The sequence below is a fragment of the Mandrillus leucophaeus genome, unplaced genomic scaffold, assembly GCF_000951045.1.
Source record: "Mandrillus leucophaeus isolate KB7577 unplaced genomic scaffold, Mleu.le_1.0 Scaffold40, whole genome shotgun sequence".
In the NCBI taxonomy this organism is placed as follows: domain Eukaryota; kingdom Metazoa; phylum Chordata; class Mammalia; order Primates; family Cercopithecidae; genus Mandrillus; species Mandrillus leucophaeus.
In genome coordinates, this window is record NW_012104254.1 from 2,814,302 (window position 1) to 2,828,713 (window position 14,412).

At 53.0% G+C, this 14,412-nt stretch overlaps 3 protein-coding genes across 3 annotated transcripts in view; all 3 read right to left on the reverse strand.

Moving 5' to 3' along the window:
• Positions 1 to 5,833, reverse strand: part of HOXD11 (homeobox D11) — a 7,888-nt gene extending 2,055 nt beyond the window's left edge. The window contains exons 1-2 of the mRNA XM_011991960.1: positions 5,817 to 5,833; positions 2,955 to 3,157 (exon numbers count right to left, since the gene is read on the reverse strand). Coding sequence (XP_011847350.1) covers positions 2,955 to 3,157; positions 5,817 to 5,833 — 220 coding nt within the window. The remainder of the gene's footprint in view (positions 1 to 2,954; positions 3,158 to 5,816) is intronic.
• A 79-nt stretch (positions 5,834 to 5,912) lies between these two features.
• HOXD12 (homeobox D12) lies at positions 5,913 to 7,772 on the reverse strand. Its single transcript, XM_011991856.1, has 2 exons — positions 7,199 to 7,772; positions 5,913 to 7,052 (listed from the first exon to the last, which is right to left on the reverse strand). Exons 1-2 carry the CDS (start codon positions 7,770 to 7,772, stop codon positions 6,814 to 6,816), a joined length of 813 nt encoding a protein of 270 aa, XP_011847246.1. The 3' UTR covers positions 5,913 to 6,813.
• A 3,911-nt stretch (positions 7,773 to 11,683) lies between these two features.
• HOXD13 (homeobox D13) lies at positions 11,684 to 14,406 on the reverse strand. The gene is made up of 2 exons (XM_011991857.1): positions 13,965 to 14,406; positions 11,684 to 13,145 (listed from the first exon to the last, which is right to left on the reverse strand). The coding sequence occupies exons 1-2, from the start codon at positions 14,326 to 14,328 to the stop codon at positions 12,895 to 12,897; spliced, it is 615 nt and encodes a 204-aa protein (XP_011847247.1). The 5' UTR covers positions 14,329 to 14,406; the 3' UTR covers positions 11,684 to 12,894.
• Between the last annotated feature and the right edge of the window lie 6 nt (positions 14,407 to 14,412).

Consider the following 14,412-nt stretch of genomic DNA (forward strand, 5'->3'; position numbering starts at 1 on the left):
CCGCGGTACGGCCACTTGGCGCGCTCCAGGCCGTAGTCGCGGAAGGCCACTTCGCGCACGGGCTGGACGTGCGGAGCCAGGTTGGAAGAGTAGGGGAAAGTCATCTGGCAGGACGACGGTTGGGAAAGGAACGACGGCTTGCTAGCGAAGTCAGACGGGGCCACATAGTAGGCGCAGCCCGGCAGGTACATGCTGGCTGCGCTCGGGCCGCACTCGTCAAAGTCGTTCATGGCTCAGCGGCGTGCGCGCCAGCGAGCCCCTGGCCGCTCCCCGCGCAGCCAACCTGAGCCATCGATTGCACAAGAGGCTTGGGCCAGGATCAACTAAGCAAAAATCCCCACCGGGCGCTGACGTGCAATTCATCTTGATTGATTCTGGTGGTAATTATGTCACGTGACGCCATGAAGAGAAATGTCCTTATATCTATATCAGCGCTCGCCAACACGCCCTGGGACGGCTCCTGGCGCCGAGACGCTGGGGGCGGGTCGGCTGCCCTCTCCCGCCAGCTCTCCCAGGGCGCTCCCTGACCAGGCTGCGCCTCAGGCCGGTCACCTGCGCGCCGCTGGCCGCTGCCACCGCTGGGCGCATCTGCCACCGCCCGAACGGGCCGCCCGCCCGCGTCCGCCCTCCCGCGCCGCTTTAAGTACGCGGACCGAGGCCGGTGGGGAGGAGGAAGGAGGGGGAAGAGGGGGAGGAAGGGGGAAGGGAGAGAAGCAGCGAGCGGAGTGGGGGGGGGGGGAGCCCCGGCTCCAGGCTCCCTAGAAGCTAGAAACTAGGTGTGAGGGTGTGAGGTTCCGAACCCCACCCCCCTTACTGCAGCCGCTCCCTCCCCCGCGACTCTGCCACCCTCTGCAGCTCACCCGCCTGGGAGCTTGTTGCTTCTTGTTCACCGGGCGGGCATAATTTCGCCACTCTCTAGGGCGCAGGGAGCCCTGATTTACATATTTCTCTGCCCAGCGCGTTCAGCGCGGAGTGACTTGGCTCTTTCCGGTTCTGCCCCCAGGGGTGCGAGGGCTGACCTCGGAAAAACCCAGGCCACTCACCGCCTAGGCACTCACCTAGGCCGGGGCCTTCGTGCCCACCCGGCTCTCTTCCCTCTTCTCTGGTTTCCCTCTCTGTTGTCTCTCTTTCTCCTTGCTTGGTCTCTCTTCAGTCTTCTCCCTTCTCTCTCATGTCTTCACTTCTCTCCTTCCCCTTCTTTTCCGCTTTCCTTCTTCCTTCCTCTTCCTTTCCCGTCTCCTTTTTCCTGTCTCTCTCTGCCCTCTCATCCTCTCCCCTCCTTTCCCCTAAGCTATGTGTCACTGTCTCTGTCTCTCTCCCTGTTGCCTCTCTGCCTTCCCCTTTAGCACTAAGGCCAGGAGCGAGCTCAGCCCGTGGCCCCTGGCCTCCCTAGAATCTGGGGAGTCTGGTGAACAAAAGGATCTGGAGTCCTACTCTCAGGGTGCCTGGCTTCCCGCTGGCTTCCCACAAGAGACAACCCCCTCACACTCGCACCTTCGTCCTCCTCACCCCTCTGCTTTCAGGCCTGGCCTGGGTGTCCGCCTTACACCCAGACCCTTCACTGCTTCGGAGCCCCGCCAAGGCCTGCGCATCCACGTTGCGTTTCCCCGAGGCTCTTCTGGCACCCTTGGGCTGGCATGGTCACTTCAGTCCCTCCCCCAAAATAGGTTGTCTCTCTGAGGGCTCTCAGCGGCGCCTGACTTCCTACTGAAGCCCCTCTGTGTCACCTGACACTGAGGCAGACTCTTCGCGGGGCACCCCATCCACTCCCCTGAGGCCTCACTCTCCTCCCAGCCTGCCGCGACCCTCTCCTAGCCCATGGGTCCAGGCGAGGCCTGGGCTCCCACCTCCGAGAGAGAAGACGCTTTTCAAAGGTAAACCGTCCCTTCCCAAACCCAAATCCCAGAACCGAGGGCATGAGGCTGCCCCTTTCCCCGAGATTCCTCCGCCCAGGCAATCCCAGTGCTGGGGCCTGGGCCTCAGTCCTATACCCAGGGCAGGCGGCGCTGGCTGTGATGCTGGTTCCCTCCCTGGCCCGGGCTGCTGCAGTGCCGGTGCTGTGCGCTCTGCCCACCGTGCGGACAGACAGAGAAAAGGCGGGTGGTCTGAGCTAATATCTATTTTCTGGCTGATGTCCCCCCCTTCCTCTTTTTCTCCTCCCTCCCTTTCTCCCTTCCTCTCTCCTTCCTCCGCCCCTTCCCATGTCTGCTTCCCTCCCCCAACACTGCGCAAATAGGTCTGTGGCGACTGGAGGGCACCGAGCCTTCCCCAACTAGAACTGCCCATCTTGTGTGCTCCTTCCCCACAACTGGCACCCCTGCCCAGATTCCAGCTGATATTCTTCTCAACCCAGACCCCCAGCACACGTATCTGCTTCCCCATCTCCATCCCAGGCCCAAGCCTCTCCCTTTAGGACTCGTGGTCGACGCCCCTGGATCTCTCTCCTAAAATGGCTCCCCGGACGCTGCACACTGGCCCTGCGGTAGCTCAGGACCCAGGGCAGCGGCGATGACTTCAATCCGGGTCTTTATGTGTCTGGGGGTTCGCAAAAATTCTCGCACCTTCTCTCTGCTGGCAGCACGGGGTGGGGCGCAGGCAGCCCGGCGCCCCCAGTGTGGAGCCTGCTGACCGCCAAAGAGGGAAATGGGGAGGACGAACCATTCAAGTTCAACGACATGGCGACGGCAGCTCCGGCGGGAGCAGCGATTTGGCGGGGGAGGGTGAGCCAGCTGCAGTGGCGCGCCGGTGCACAGGGGAAGGGGGCGGCCGGTCCCTTTTCGGCTCCTTAGCGCGGACCCTTGCCCCCCGACCCAGTCCACAACCCAGAGCGCTTTCATTCCAGTCCCAGCCCGCTTGGCTCTTTGGCCCCAACTCCCTCCTAGTTCCTGCCCCCATTCCCCAAACCCAGGGAAAACCGCAGCCTCCGGACCCGCGCGTCCCGCTCGAGAACCTACCGTGAAGACCCCGGCTCTGTGGCCTTGTCCTTGTCTGCGCGGCCCCACCCGAAACGCAGGGAGCGCACCAGGCCTTCGGGGCGCAGCCAGCAGCTCTGCGAGGAAGAGCTTTCCGCACAGCGACGGGACGCGATGCGGTGATTTTGAGCCACCCAAGATAAGACACTAACTTGACCTTAACTTTGTCAGGGCGCCCCTGGTATCTGGAGAACGTGAACAGACACTGTCTGGCAGCTCTCGTAAAAGCTGACTGGGGAAGGGATTCTGAGTCATTTCATTTATTGCCACTACAGTTCTGCAAGGAAGCTTTTCCTCCCTGCCAAACTTTAATTATTTATGCTCTTTTAAGAAACGAAAGAAGAGAAACGCAGGGAAAACACCCAGAGCCAGTTCCTTCCCTGCAGAGTCTTCGGAATGGACTCCTTAAGTCAAGCGACGGGAGAACAAGAATATGAGGAGATCACCTTTGTCTAAGGACAGTGGGGCAGTCGCCTTGCCCTCCCCCACTATCACTGAGGGGGGAATGCAGCTGGGAGAGGCGGGTAAAGGGGCATCCCCCCCACATGAATATTTACAACGATTCCGGATTTCTCTTCCACCCGCCGGCATCCCGGAAGCCTCCCCAGCCCGCCTCCTTGGGGGAGAACCCCCAGGCCTTAAAAGTGTCCCCCGTCCCCCGCCGCCCTCTGAGTTCGCAACTGATTGAATGACAGACGAAGCTGGTTTTTTTCTCTTTTTAAAACCGTTTTCTTAGTCAAGAGGCCCGCTTGGACTGTAGCATTTCAGAGGACGCATTTGTCTTTCTGAAGGAAATGTTGAGCACTCAGATTTTAGCGTCCTTTCTCTTCAGCATTTTTTTTTTCTTACAAATTTCTTAGTGGTTCCAAATCTCTGCGGGAACCCAGGCTATGGAAGGAGACATCAGAGTCTTTGTATTTGTGTCAAATAGCAAACGGGATAGATTTGGAAAAAACTGCTGAACCAAGAGATACGCTTTTATATTTAGAATAATTTAATTTTCTGTGAGGAGTGATCTCCATGAATATCCCCTCCCTCCACTCATCCCAGGCTAAAGGAAAAGAACACGATGATTTAATGATATATTTTGGAAAGAAACGGCCTCCGTGTTGTCTGTCTTAAGGCCTGGATCTGAGTACGTATGCTTTCCTCCTCCTTTCCCCAGCCTTCGGAGGGCTCAGTGCGGCTTCTGCCTTTGTTCAGTTGTTTTTGAGCAGGCAAACCTCTGAATGCAGAGTCAGACTTGGAGATCCTGCTCTGGGTACCACAGCCTCTATGTGTCCAGCCAGGTGGGGAATCCTTTTGAGCCACAGGGCCTTAGCAGCTCTTGCTTCTTTCTCTCCTATTGAATATATATACATATATGTATATATAGTTGTGTGTGTATATACAATTAAAGAACAATTAAAAATTTAATTATAAAGAACAATAAAAAATTTGCTTCTGGGAAGGGGAGTTGAAATGTTGGATATTTAGTATTAGCGATTTAGTAGTTTTGCTAATTCTTCCTCTAGCTAGAAGCTAGTTTATACCTCCACCAGCTAGGAGCTGGTGTTTGCAAGAAGATGAGTAGCAAGCAGGCCCTGACTTTCCTGGACTGAGCTAGAGGTTCAGATGGACTAGGGAGTTTTGAGGCCCTATTTCCCAAGGGAGTCTGCTGGGCTCCTGGTAAACCTGCTGGTATCAAGGATTTAGCAGGACCTAGCCGGTTCCAGAGAAGCCGGACCAAAACTCCGTGGAGACAGACGTTTTGTTTTGAAATTTGAGGAACCTCAAATCTTTACAGACCCTGAATAACAGCAAGCTTTAAAGTTTGAGAATTTAGGCTAAGTGCAGAAGTCCCAGCTTGCAACAAGCTGAGAGTCCTCTTAATGTGTGAGACACACTCACATTTGCCATGGTCCTTCCCTTTTGGATATTCCAAACATATTTGGTTCGAGGCTTTTACACACCATTTCCTGACCGCCTCGGAAGCCATTTTCTCATTTAACGAACAGTCAACACCCGCGGTGAAACAACAGTCAGAAAAGAAAAACGAATTTGGTGGCCTGAAAAACATTAAGGGGTAATCCAAAACATTTTGAAAAATTGACTTCAGCCCCTTGACAGCTTGGCTCAGACCTGAATATTTATTTTCACTCAAAACATTTGTATATATTGTGTCTGATATATACAAGCTACTGTTTTTGACAAAATCAAAACAAAACATGCATGATAACTATTAGATAGCCTAGAAAATGAAATTAGTCTAAACATCAACTGAAGTCAGTTGGGCTAAGGCTCAGGGCTCTCTGTGAGGTGCCCACTCCAGGTTTAGGGCCAGGTCCTCCCCTGAAAAGAAATCACTGGACTTTGGGAAGGCATCCTGAATCCTTGGGTTGTTGTGCATCATGCTAGGAGGTGCGAAGGAGGAGTGCTGTATGTCAGAAGGAGAGGGAAAAGAGGCAGAGAAAGTGGAATGAGCTGGCCAGAGGGAGGCTTTGTTCACTGAGATTAAGGTGGGACACTCCAATACACCCAGAACAACTCCACCTGGCATTTGGGAACCCCTGCCTCCTTGAGGCAAGCCTGGCAGGGTCCAGGGCCTTGAAGTCTCCACTGGGACAGGCCAGACATGCCTCAGAAGGGGCACAGTAGCTGGGCCTCTGGTAGAGTTGGCAGATGGTGGAGACGGTGAGAGGAACTTCTGGTCCTCTTTGCTTTGTCAAGAGCAGCTAGCTGGGTGGAGAATCTAAGAGATTTCCTTCCCCAACCCTTGACTCTTGAGAAGGATCTTTTGCTTATCCTTTTGGGAGTCCATTAAGGTAATTCAAGGAAGAAAGATGCACCGACACCTTTACTCACCTCAACTGGAAAGCCATATTTACAGCTGGAGTGTAGCACCCCTCCTCCTCTTGTTCACTCCCTTCTCCTCCCCTTGGATATCTTTCCCTCCTCCCTGTGCAACAGAGCTTCCAAGCAGACCAGCAGCTCCTTTCCCCAGAGGTAGGCTCTGGGTATCCAGTTACAGGGTTCATGGGCCTGGCCTAGGCATGTATGAGAAGGTGGGAGTAGGGCAATATTTGCCAGTCTTGTCTGGAGATGGCACTTTGTCTGGAGCCCCAGTCTCTCTCATCCAATCTCAGGAAATGAAGGTTCCACTCTATCCTACCCAGCTGGAGGGGCCAGCCTATTTCACATTTCTCATTTCGAGATATCTCCAAGTTTACCCCAATACCCAGCCCCTCCTCTTCTCTCCCTTTTCCTCCCAAAGTCTGAAGATCTAGTGTGGCTTTTGTCCTCTCAAGTCAGCCAGGACAGACAGGAGGGTGGAGGGTAGATGGTGCCCTTTCCTTTCTCCAGAGTGAAGATACTGGCCTTGCCACAAAGGGCTTCTGCTGCAGAGACCTAATTGTACCCACCGTCCTTTCCATTCCCTCAGGAGGCCTTCCACTCTGAGCCCTAACTAGGCAACTGCTATAGGCTGAAGGGGCTGGAGAGAGGGGGAAAGGTAGAACGAACTGGGTGGAAACAGAAAAATCCAGGTACCAGGGAGCAAGAATGAGAGGTGGGTGAAAATGCCCCAGCCAGGAGCAAGGAGAGGTGGCCTCAGTGCCCCCACGTGGAAGCCTTAAGGCCAGCCAGAGGTGCACTGTACTGCCACACGTTTCTCACGGGCTTCTCAGGGACTGAGGAAAGCAAGGAGGCCCAGCTGGCCTGGTCTCTAAATCTCTTGGTGGCTTCTGGGACTAGCAGAGAAGGAACCGAAGGAAAAGCCTTAGCCTTGGCCCCAGATTCCCCTCCCCAAACAAGGCCTCTGTCCAAAAGGGCAGACCCAGCCGGGCCGTGGCCACGCGCACGGCTAGTAGAGCGCCAGCGCCTGCTCCCTCAGCACCACGCGCTTCTTCTTCATACGCCTGTTCTGGAACCAGATTTTGACCTGCTGATCGCTGAGGTTCAGCCTATTGGACAATTCCTTGCGTTTCTGCCGGTTGATGAATTCGTTGACGAGGAATTCGTTCTCCAACTCCGCAATCTGCTGCTTCGTGTAGGGTTTCCGCTTCTTGCGGGCCCTCCCCGGGGCCGCCCCCCACGGCAGGCCTGCAACACAGCCCCAACCCACGTCAGCCCAGCCCGTTCTCTGTCTACTGCCCGCCCCCAGGCGGTTCACCTCCCCTTACACTCTCCCTGGAACCCCACCTCCCGTCCCGGCCCAAATCGGCCCGGGGAGCATGGGCACCGTTTACCGTCGGGCAGTGAAGGTCGCAGGCAGGAGGCAACGCCCGCCGCCTGCACTGTCATGTTCAAGTTGAGCGAGCCCTTGGTGTCGTCCTTGAAGCCGGGGGCGCAGGGAGCCCCCTGGAGCAGGGTCGCGGAGCCCGGCGTGGCACGACCCACGCCCGCGTAGTCATACTTGGCCGCTTTGAGAGCAGCCACTGCAGGGGCCAGGCTAGACTCGGGGGCGAAGGAAGGCCGGGTACGACCGCGCTCCTCAGGCCCAGAGGCCGCTTCGGGCGCATAGAACTTAGCCTGCTCTTCGGGTCCGTCCTTGGCTGTTGTGGGCTGCAGGCCGAGAGGCCCGGAGCCAGCTAGGTAGGGCTGCGAGAAGCCGCCGAAGGCAGTGGCGCCCGCAGGCTGCGCTGGGGCGCAGGAGGCTGGCGTGGCGGCCCAGGGCAGCGCGCCGCGCGGGTAGGAGATAGGGGGAAGCGCGGCCAACTGGCCGCCATTCGGCCGCAGGTTGGAGAAGTAGAAAGAGTCTGGCGACTGCAAATTCAGAAGCGAGCCCACATAGCCCGCTCTGTAGAGACTGCGCTCACACATCTCCAACAAAGGGCTTCGGCTGCGCTCGCAACAGTATTTAGTTACAACCGGGAATAAGAGGACAGGCTCAGACGATTGGACGAAACTTTGCCTGCAGGTTCTTCAAAGCCGGTCATTTCAGCACCGCCTACATCCCCCCGACCCGTTTTCCCCCCCTTCAGAGTATTATGATAACACCCGCAATGTTCGATGGCGAAAGACTAGGCTGCCAGAAGAGTCAAATCAAGTTGAGCGAAGACTAACTCTCTGAGGGTTTCCAAGCCCGGCTTCGGCAGCTGGGGACGTCGGGCAAGAGGGTGCTTCTGCCCAAGTGTCCCTTGGGACTCTCCTTGGCTGTGATTGGCTTTGCGATCCGTTTTCCGCAGGCTTTCTGGGCCCGGCTTGCTTCTACCGGCTTTAAGTTCCAGCGGAGGCATTTTCCATTAACCGGCGCCTCTCGACTTGTCCGGAGAGGGCGCGGTCCGGCGGCACCAGGAGCTCTGTCCCTTGGCCTAAGCAATGTCACTCTTACCCCAATCACTCCCACAGTAAGGCTTTCTCCAGAGACCTCTGCCTGGAGATCTGGCAGCAAAGACCCATTCACTGCTTGAGCCCTCAGTTCCAGGCCGCAGACACAAAAAGGGCATCACAAACTACCCAAGTTTGGGATCCAGGAAGGAGGCCGCATTACTCCTGGTTTGTGTCCCCATGGCTAAGAACTCTGATCCTAGGGAAGTTGCCATACAGGTCCATGGAGAATGTCCGCCAGGGAACCCATCAGTTTGATCCACCAATCGTGGCCAATGGCTACATTCCTTTTATCGTCAGGAGTCCTCTCCGGGACTACACACTGCAAACCAGAACTCCGTGGTGTCCCCATCCACCAAGTGGAGGGCAAAGCAGGACGAACTCCCCTGACTGGGTGTGGAAAGGCAGAAGAGCCAGAGTCACCTGGCCGGGGAAGAGCGGGCGTTCGGAGGCAGCTGGCTAGCAGAGTTCCTCGCCTCAGCGCCCCCAGGGGTGCCGGGGATAGGGAGTTCACAGGTCTGACAAACATCGAAGTGGGAAGGGCAGCAGTTCTTAGCTGGGAGCGGTGTGCTCAGACCCCGCCACTGGCCCTCTTGCCTAGTCCGGTCAGCGGACTAGGGGTCCTCCCCCTCCTGCCTCCGATCCCAAGACCCTTGGAGACCCCGTGACCGGCGCCAGTCTCAGCCTGCAGCAGGACCCTCGGTCTGCGAGCCAAGCTGGAATTGGTTAGATCGCGGGCTCCCGCACTGAGACCACACAGGCGCCGCCGGAGGGCAAGACTGACCACCGCGCTGCGACTTTATTGTGTGAGTTATGGCGACCAATTGGGTGGCTCTGGGGAACGCAATCGGCCTCTTCCTCCTGCTCTGGTTGGGGGGGGGGGCGGGGAGAGGGAGTGAGGACGTGGGGGTGGGGACGTCTGAGGCTCCTTTGGCTCTGCCAGAGGGTTTCCTTAGGAGCTCAGGCACACAGACTCACTCTCTCGCGTCCTCTCTTGGGAGGTGGGGGCAAGCACAACCTGCAACCCCAGTTCCTAGACACTTAAGGGAACACAAACCTCAGATCCCTAAGAGCTCTTATTTTGGGGAACCCATCCTATTTTCGAGGAGCTGCAGCTTCGTTACTCCCGAAAGCTCCAGCTCCAGGGGTCCCTGCAGTCTCTGCTCCTCACGTTTCAGTGCAAGACGATTCTTCGTTATTTCCAAGCCGAGGGGTGTCTCCTTCGGACCTTTACGCAACCCTACAACAGCTGTTTGTGCCTCAGGACTAAAGGCATAAAAGAACTAAGTGAAAAACTGGAAAGACAGGAACAACTAGGGTTCCCTCCATTGCTCCTTGCCCAGTCTTCCCACTTCATTCCCCGGGTTTATGACTTTAGAGGTCTGGCAGACAAAGTCTTATGCGAGCTGTGGACCCGGATCGAGGGAGGGTCGGGGTGGAAAGTAGTGGCGGGAGGCGGCTTGGCTGGTGATTTAGAGAATGGGAAAGGATTTGGCTGAGGAGCTAATAGCGAGCTCTGCCAATGCCGCCCAACGCCCAGGAGATGGCGAGCGCGCTCCATGCCTATCGAGGCCCAGCCGCACGGTCAAGATCAACAGTGAAGGGCGGTGCGGCCGCCCTGGGGTCGCCAGCCCGCGCGGTCACAGCGCGCTTTCAGACGCAGCCGAGCGCCTCCGAAAGTCGGAGATCTTGGCGACAAGGCCGCCCCTGACACTGGCTCCCTGACAGCGGAGCCAGAGGGACCCAGGGGGTTGCCAGAGGCGGGGAAGCATTGCAGTTGCCCTTTGTCTGGCCGTGGGTCCCGGCTCCAGTGCTTCCTTCGCCTCTTGAATCACGCTACACGGGGGCCTTGTTCCCCCACCCGCGGCTCTAAAAACCTGCCCAGTTTCTGAGGCACCCTCCTGCCGCCTGTCTCCAACAGAAGGAAAGGCCTCTCTCCAAGCCCTCTTAGCCTCCCGGACTCCCCGAGGGCCTCGCTCCCAGTGCCTGGGTCACTTTCCAGTTCCTTCCCTCCCTCCGCAATTTGGAATATAAAGGGAACGCATATAAATAACAAAGCCTCCTTCTGTTATTGATTTAGCTCTGAATCCAAATTCCTCCAGAGAGCGTTTGAGTACAGTTTTAATCTTCAGCAAACCTACTATTTCTCCAAGGCGGGGGGAGTGGGGGTACTGACATGCAAACTAGAGATGAAAGGAAAACCTCGAGGCAATCTCCCCTACCCACGATGGGAAACCCGAGAAATAGACCTGGAAATAGAGTGACGCTCTGGAGTGTGGGACTCACAAAAAATGGAGGGGAAGGTTGGCGATGAGGAGAAAGGAAAAACGTGCCCGTTTCCCATGAAAACATATCTTTTGAGAAAAACCACAAAAACGCTAACGACCCTTGCCGAAGTGTAAGGTGGGGGATGGCATGGCCCCTTGTACATGGGTTATTTCTTCTGCAGAGATTGAATCGCCATCCAATCTCTCTCTCTGTCTCTCCGTCTCTGTCCCTCCCCCTCAAAAACGAAGTTAGCTGTCCACTGTCGGCAGTAAGATATGAAAGAAATCAAGCTGGGACAGAGAAAACGAAAGTAGCTCCAAGTCTTAAGTCTCTGCGTTTTCTCTCTCAAAGTCATGAGGGAGCCCTCCCACCAGGAGAGTTTTCACACTCAGTGAGGTTTTAAATATCAGTATGTAACTAACTTACACACGAAAACGTTAGCAACAACTGAGTTGATTGTGTGGGGAGCTAACCTTGAGGAGTCATCCAGTTCCTCAGCGGCCATTTCCCTGAGTGGCAAAAAGACCTCAAACAGAAAATTCTAGTGCCTAAAAATTGCGTCTGAAAGTTTAGATTTTATAATTATGTTTTCAGTTGTCAACTGCTCTGTGCAGACTGCCCGGAGAAGGTGATATGGGATAAGCTTGAAATGTTTCTTTTTCGATTGCCAAATATGGATATGTCTTTCTAATTTCAAGACCTTCCTAGTCCAGATATTTATAATGGTCTCTCTAGGTTAAAAATTTTCAAGTGAGTAAGTTTTTCTATGCACAGGCATACAAATACATATGGATTTAAAAAAAATAGAACTATATAAATAAATTGACAATAGTGAAAGAAAAGTAAAATTTTATTGTTTTTTTGAGCTGGCCTGGTATAAAATATCATTTTAAACACTGTAAATTATATCCTCATTTTAAAACATCACTACTTACGTTAAAGTCATGGGCAAAAGGGAGGGAAGGGGGCAAAAGTGGAGAGCATGAAGGTTCCAGAAACCAGAATTAGTGTTGAGTTTCCTTCATCCACAGAGAACATAACTGTGTTCAAGATATCAAGATTTTGTAATAAATAAGAATCATTTCAAGAGGAAACACAAACTTGAAAAAATAAAACAAATGTATAAGGACTCAGAAGAAACAAGAGAGTTCTGCTTATTGGCATCTCCCTAGGAGTAAAAAGTGATTTTTAAATGCCTGAAGCACTGCCTATGTATCCCAGCTCACAGACATTACATCTACAAAAATAATCTCTCAATTGTATAAATATGCAGCACTTTAAAAGTAATTATTTATCATCACTTTCAGAAACATCATTATTTTTCTTCTTGGACCTTGGAACTTCACATTTTTCATATTTGTTGGACGCTTTACAGCTCCATGAGAGGCCCAATGCATTTATTCAGACAGTCAGGTTCTTCAGTGGGTTCTGTATGTAAGTTCCCACCCATGGCCACATTCATTCAGCCTCTTTTTGAGGATTGAGGAGATAGCCACAATCCCAGACCCATAGATTCAAGGCCAAGAGAAGGAGGTGCATTTATGCCATCCGTGGGTCACTCTACTGATTGCAGCCATTGAAATATATGCATTGAGAGCTCAAGAAATGAAGGCATCCACGATCCATGAGGACACATGAGTTTCAAATTAAAATGAAAACACAAACCTACAAAATGTTAAAAATATACAATTAAAACAGCAAGCAAAACACCCAAAGTTGGAAAGATCGTCTTCATTTCAATATTGATACAAACCCTATTTGATAAGGTGGCCACATTTAAAGCCATCACAGTACCTTCAGCCTCCTGTTTTTAGACTTTCCTGGTGACCCCAGAGCACTGCCTGCCTTTCCACTTGCCTCAGGGCAACTGCTGAGAGCTAATGATTCAATTAACTAATTACAGGATATGAATGATTGAAAACCATTCTGTCCTAATGGATTATGAAGATAATCAGTGCTGGGAACGAACAAATCAAGTAATTAAAAAAAACCCGAAACCTTAAATCAGAATGGCGCTTCTGAAATTCATTTTGGGGGGGATAATTAAAAAATACTTCAAGTCCCTTTATACTGGCCTAGAGGGAGAAACAGAACATTTAAAACAGATATAAAAAAATCCTAGTCAAAAACAAAACCAATAATAAACAAGTAAAAATCAGAACTACACAGTCAGGCTGGGCAGCAGAAGGTTTTAGAGCCAGATAAGGGGAAGAGAGAAAAACAATTCACAAAATTTGCCACCATTGGCAGGGGGTGGGAGGAATTAAATACATATTCAAGTCTTTCCAAAGGCCTTTTGGAGACAACCGAATGACTTCTAAACTGTCTGTGGCCAACCTGGACCACATCAGGAGACAGTATCTTTGAGCTTGGAGACAATTTTCTTGTCCTTCACTCTTCGGTTCTGAAACCAAATGGTCACTTGTCTCTCAGATAGGTTCGTAGCAGCCGAGATACGCCGCCGCTTGTCCTTGTTAATGAACTTGTTAATGGCATACTCATTCTCCAGTTCTTTGAGCTGCAGTTTGGTGTAAGGCACTCTCTTCTTCCTCCCTCTTCGGTAGACGCACATGTCTGGCTGATTTAGAGCCACATCCCCTGATACAAACAAAAGCACAAGAAAAATTAGGCTGGGATATTTGGAGCACCTACTTGAGGACTGTGTGTGTCTGTGTGTGTGTGTGTGTGTGTGTGTGTGTGTGTGTTTTCAGGGGTGCAGGAAATAAAAAAAAAAAGCCACGCTGTTTGGTCTTTATTATATACATAGACATATTACTTACCCGTTATTAAAGAAATATTATCTGCACTTAACAACAAAAATTAATTTGATTGATTATCATAGTTTCTCAAACCGGCATCTTAACAAGCCTGCAATTTTATGGTGTGGTTATTGGGCACGTTCATGAGGACAGTTTCTGCAAATGTCTGTTGTATAAAAACAAACACACATACATAGACACATACAAATTCAGGTCTTTTGCTCAAATTTTGATTTCCTGCGTTCCTGTGTTTGGAGCTTGTGGGCTTGATCTAACAAGCTTTAGTGGTCATCTTGGAGCAGTGATGTCTTTGAAAATGGGAGGGGGGGTTGCAACTCTGTGAGGCTTCTTAGGAAAAAGGCCTCTTTAGGAGAAAAGGGAGAGGTCCGAAGAAACGGCACGCAGAGACCCTCAATTTTAGGAGAAAAACGTGTCTGCGCTGCACACAAGGAAAGAAAGGGCAGTGACGGAGGCAGTTGAAATCAGAGGAGGAATTTACAGATTTCACACGAACTGGACAAACTTCCACTGGGTTAACCCCGGTCAGGTGTAGAGCACAGGCACCCACTCCCAAGTAGGGGCGAATACTCTTAGTCCTTTCTTTTCTTCTTCTCTCTCCCCCTCCCTCGTGTAGGTCCCTTTTCTCCATCGCCCCTACCTGGAAAGGAAGATTTCCAAAAGTGGGACCCCTGTGGCTGGTCCTTGGCGCAGTACACCTGGCTGTTCCACCCGTTAGCCAGCGTCCAGGACTGGTACCCCTCCATGGAGATGTAGGCCTCGTGCCGAGGCTCCCCCGAGCCGAAAGTGGACACCATGTCGATATAGCCGGGCACATGCTGGTAAGGGCTCGTATAACCCTGGTAGAAGGATACTTCCTTGGCTCGCGCTGGCACCTCGTTGGCCGGTACGCTGCTGCTCGCCAGGCCTGACACGTCCATGTACTTCTCCACGGGGAAGCCTCCCAGCGAGGCGTGCGGCGATGACTTGAGCGCATTCTGCTGTAAGCCCACGCCGTGCGACATGCGGCAGCTGTAGTAGCCGTTGCCGAAGTGGTAGCCGTAGCCCAGCGCTGGAGCGCTCGGGGGCGCTGCAGCGGCCGCAGCAGG